The 4,705-nt window shown below is 34.9% G+C and overlaps 1 protein-coding gene across 4 annotated transcripts in view; it reads right to left on the bottom strand.

Moving 5' to 3' along the window:
• The window catches only part of LOC105162342 (methyl-CpG-binding domain-containing protein 2-like), a 5,424-nt gene continuing 719 nt past the window's right edge, over positions 1-4,705 (bottom strand). For 2 of the 4 annotated variants that reach the window (XM_020693751.1, XM_020693750.1), the window contains 5 exons: positions 1,802-2,109; positions 1,640-1,693; positions 1,339-1,481; positions 1,050-1,139; positions 1-224 (listed from right to left, as the gene is read on the bottom strand). In XM_020693751.1, coding sequence (XP_020549410.1) covers positions 141-224; positions 1,050-1,139; positions 1,339-1,481; positions 1,640-1,693; positions 1,802-2,105 — 675 coding nt within the window. In that variant the 5' untranslated portion in view covers positions 2,106-2,109 and the 3' untranslated portion in view covers positions 1-140. Of the gene's footprint in view, positions 225-1,049; positions 1,140-1,338; positions 1,482-1,639; positions 1,694-1,801; positions 2,118-4,705 lie in introns of all 4 variants that reach the window. The other 2 variants (XM_020693749.1, XM_020693752.1) reach the window with 2 other exon arrangements.

The raw sequence follows: 4,705 nt of genomic DNA, 5'->3' as shown, positions 1-4,705 counted from the left end.
AAATTCACAATTTTCACAAGTCAGAAGTCAAAACTGTAATAAGTTTCTGGAAAGAGTAATTCCACCTACTTTACAAACATAAATTCCACCATAAATATGAATATGAATATGAATATGATGAACGCTCCTATTTGTATACTTCAAATACTTTCAAGTCCGAGCTTATGGTTTGTGTATGCTGTCCATCTCCTTGTTGGTGGAAGCATCTTGGGTGAAGCGATATCCTGTGATATTTCATTCCAAAGTTCTATCTTAGAAATTGATGGTACATAAATTCATTATCAGGAAAAATAGAAAATAAAAAAGACAGAGCGTGCTCGTTTTAAAACATATGAAACAATGATACCAGTAATTTTATCAGAAGTACTAATGCAGGAGAACTATTCTATCTCTGGCGAGTTCATGGCTTGTTCACACGAAAGAAGTTTGCACATACGAACTAATTAGTATAAAACTAAAAGATAAACTTTCGAAAATTTTAAATATCTTAAATGCAGTTCCTCAAACAAAAAGGGATAGGCGCAAAGGTATCATATGCTAACACACCAGCAAGAAAATCAAATTTGAATTGGACTTATTATAATTCTCCAAGTCCTTGCCGTTTCACTCTTGCTTTTGAGCCCTTCCCTTCCCTTTGATGGGTTGTACAGAATAATTTAACATCTCAAAGCTATATCGTCTTAAATTTAGCTAGGATAGATGATATGTATCGCAAAATAAAACATACTTGTAAAGCACAAAAACAGCAAGGATAGAGCACATATATTTAAAATCAGTATAGAAAAGTTCATGTAGAAAAGATCAAACTTGAGATGCCATCAGCTTGTGTGCAGCTATATAATTATGAAATGCCACAGGCTAGAGAAATTACAAACTACATGACATGATGCAGATCATAGATGTAAAAAATTTGGTAGATATTTAAATTATGTAATGCAACTGCGCAATATATAATATTCCTTAAACTTGGTCATTAATTTAAGCATCCTTCAGAAAAGAAAGTAAAACCATAGTCATTTCTATGATAATGGCTAAAAATTATAGAATACCTCAACTTTGAGCAGGAGCTTTAGCCTCAGTAGTTGCACTCTCCAGCACCCGAGAGCTATCATTTTGAGTCTGTAATGCATGATAAGCCCCTTGAAACAGATCGAGAAGTTGCACATAATTTTTTAAAAAACAGTATAATAAGTCCACTCAGAAATCTAGAAAATATTAACTTCCTAATCATGACCCGTCATGATAAAATTTTCAGCAGAGAAAACACATGTATAAATCCAAATTATGACCCTAATCTGGAATGAATCCTCAAGAAACCAAGGGAAAGCATCATGAAACCTGCTGCAGGAGTACTGCTTGTGTCATGGGTGGTAGAACGGGCTCGTTTTGCAATGTATTTCTCATCCAATGGTACTGGGGGCTGAAACGAGAATTGCGAGATGTTGACGCCTTCGCATAGATGCGGATGCTCATTAATGTACCTGAAATAGCAAGCACCAGATATCCCAGCCCGCAATTATTATAAAAAAAACAAGCACTAGACTCCAAGATATCAATACTCTTATTAGTTATTTTTTTCTGCATTTCAAGTGCAAAGGAGAAAAAAGCTAAGTCGTTCCTCAGAATTCTGCACATTTACCTGCTAAGTTCGACCATAGAACGTAATCTTTTGTTAGATGGGGCGACATAATACCTGTTAAGACACATGGCAAATATCACTCAAGATCTTTACTCCCATTTTCTCGAAAAAGGAAAAGTAAAAAGTTATAGGCTACATAGACATCAGCGAATTTTGTGCCACCTTCAGCTCTGATTCGTAAAATTCGTTGCCAGCCAGGAGGAGTTTGGGGAATTCTCGGCTTGTCCATAGCCCAAAGGAAACTGTCATCCTGCTTAACATCTGATTCATCATTGCAAGAGACATTAGGTCGCCACGCACGTGCTGTATCGCATAGGAAAGATCGTTCTACGATCCTTTCCCGTATCTCCTCATACTTTTCCTTTGTTGGGATGAGCCTCCATTTTGAACATTTGGCGCACTTGACAGTATATAACTTTACAGATTCCCAGACCCTTTTTGCTCCTATAGCTTGTTCTTGTTCCATTGCTCTGAAGAACTGAGATTATCAACTGGAAGCCATTGCTTAATGCCACTAATATTTTTGCACTTGTCTAACTATATGCCCAGAACAATCAATTCCAAGCAAGCATTGCACGAAAAACTAAAACAGAAAGTTAATTTAATGTAGAATCCCACAAGAAAGAATCTCACACCAAAAAAATCGAGACAAAGTAAAAATTTTAAGTTGATTTTTAACAAACACCAATTTCCATCAAGAAGTCATTGCGGAATAACAAACTAACTGAACAACAAGAAACATTTGCAGCACTATATACCATTAGAATGTATGTTCAAGAAAATAGGTGATCAATATAAATTTTTTATGTATGCTTATGTAGCTTTGTTTCTTGTTCCAATACAACATGTCTGTAGAAAAGAAAAAAAAGGAAAAGAAACTTTGTCAAGCCATATTCCATGAACATAATGCAATACAGAAAGAAGAAATTAAATATCATAAATTATAGGACAGGAGGAGGCTATGATAGTAAAATCACAAATTTTACTATAAATCATGTAGAAGATAGTTAGGCCCATAACTTTAAATCAAAGGCAAACATACTTTGACATGATAGTAACAACATTATGAAATTTTTGCTATACTATTGACAACAACATCGTATTAGTAACACAAATAAACAAGAAAGCGTAATGTAAGCCAATTAATACCCAAGTTTCCTAAGCGACAGTTAAGTATCATGTTTGTGTTACCACTACTCTGTATTTGACACGTGTTGGTTATGTGGTGAATAAGTCTAATACAATGAATATTACTTTCTCGAATCTATATTTATTTAATGATATGTTCAGGCATGACAAGTCTAGTTGCTCTTTTTATCTGTAATGACACATGTATTATGGGGTTGGACTAGCCTTCTACATGAGATATGTTGGACGCAATAAGTAAAGCATAGCAAGGCATTAAACTCCGTGACACCAGGAAGCTATTATTGTCAGTAAGCTTTCTTATTTTCATAACTAAATAAAAAACATTTACTTGTGCATTTAACAATATTCTTTTCTAAATATTCAGAAGGTCGTACAGATTGCTGCCACCTTATTCAAGTATAACAAAGTTTCCACAACTATACTTTTATGTAAACATTATCCGTGCTTTAAAAAGGCAGAACCGGGTTCATATTAATAAACGGACTCTACACACATATATAAACATGTACATGATCTATTATATGCGGATGCTAACAACCAACAAATTTATAGCACCATGATGTGATGCTCATATCAACAATACAGAAAATAGAAAATTTTCCTATTAAATTCCACACGAAAACTTTTTAACAGATTAAACTGAATATTGTGGTTCCAACTTAGGTACATAAATAAAACGAAGTAATTCAAAAGGATACCTATTTATTTCAACTCTGGACACTTTTCAGAAATAGGATCAAGAATCTACTTTAAACCACATCAACATAATCATAAATACAAAATGCTGTACCGCAAGGCATAAAACCGAAGTCAAGACACATGAAACAGTATAAACTGAATGCCTGGAGAACTAGAAGATGACACTTCATAATTAGTGAACAACACTGAATACAACGCACTTATCTGTTCAAGAAATTAAACCATCTATTAAGATACATAAAGAAAATGCAAAGCAGCTGCTTGGTACTGCTGGTGCTAACTGAACCTTAAACGAAACACTAATCATGTAACAAATTGACATATACATAGATCCTTGACTAGACACAGCAACAAGAGGCAATGTTGTATGTTAGGTGATATATATAACCATGCATTTGCTTCAGCGCTTAATCTGTGTCGATGTCCCCCTGTCTGTAGACAGTTAATATAAAGCAATTAAATCATACTTTAAACAACCTAAAATCACATTTTTATGCTCATCAAATAAAGAACACATGAAAACCAATAGCCTTCACATCGAACCGGACTCTGATACCACTTGAAGGGAACGAGTGGATTGGCCTAGGAACACGCTAGCGGAAGCGAGTGAGAAAATAATAAACTAGCGTAAAAATTAAACACAAATAGGTCGAACCAAGGGGTGTATCCTTGGTGTTCCCGGGCATTCGATGTAGTATGAAAAAGAAAATAAAATATTCATATGAGGCTATGGCCATAAAACGAAAGAGATGCATAAATAAAATTGAGATTACCTCTTTCATTTCATTTTAATCGGCAAATATATTTACTTCAAAAATCCCAACATAGGAATGTACTGTTGGGTACTTTTCATACTAATTATGATCAATATACCTATCGTGAAATGTTAGAATTCATTTATGCAGATGCCTAGTTACTCCTCCCCCCCCCCCCCCCCCCCCCCGTTTTCCTCCCACCCTCCCCCCCATCTCCTGCTGTAGATAACTAAATTGACCAAAACATGCCCTATTCTAGAGATAAAATTAAGCCTGATCTAAACCTATCAGGATAGTTTCACACTCAAATGCCTGTTAATACAATCTTCATCATAATTTCACAAAATCGCTCGCCGCGAAAAGCAAATCGCAACATTTCAAAATTAAAATGTATATCACATGCAACGTAAAACCTTGCCTATATGTGCATGAGATAAAAATTGCCTCCTTTCACAGAGAGAGC

This window comes from Sesamum indicum, linkage group LG5 (genome assembly GCF_000512975.1).
Source record: "Sesamum indicum cultivar Zhongzhi No. 13 linkage group LG5, S_indicum_v1.0, whole genome shotgun sequence".
Classification (NCBI taxonomy): Eukaryota; Viridiplantae; Streptophyta; class Magnoliopsida; order Lamiales; family Pedaliaceae; genus Sesamum; species Sesamum indicum.
Note: the sequence above shows the minus strand (reverse complement) of the source record. Positions and strands in the feature narration are given on the sequence as shown.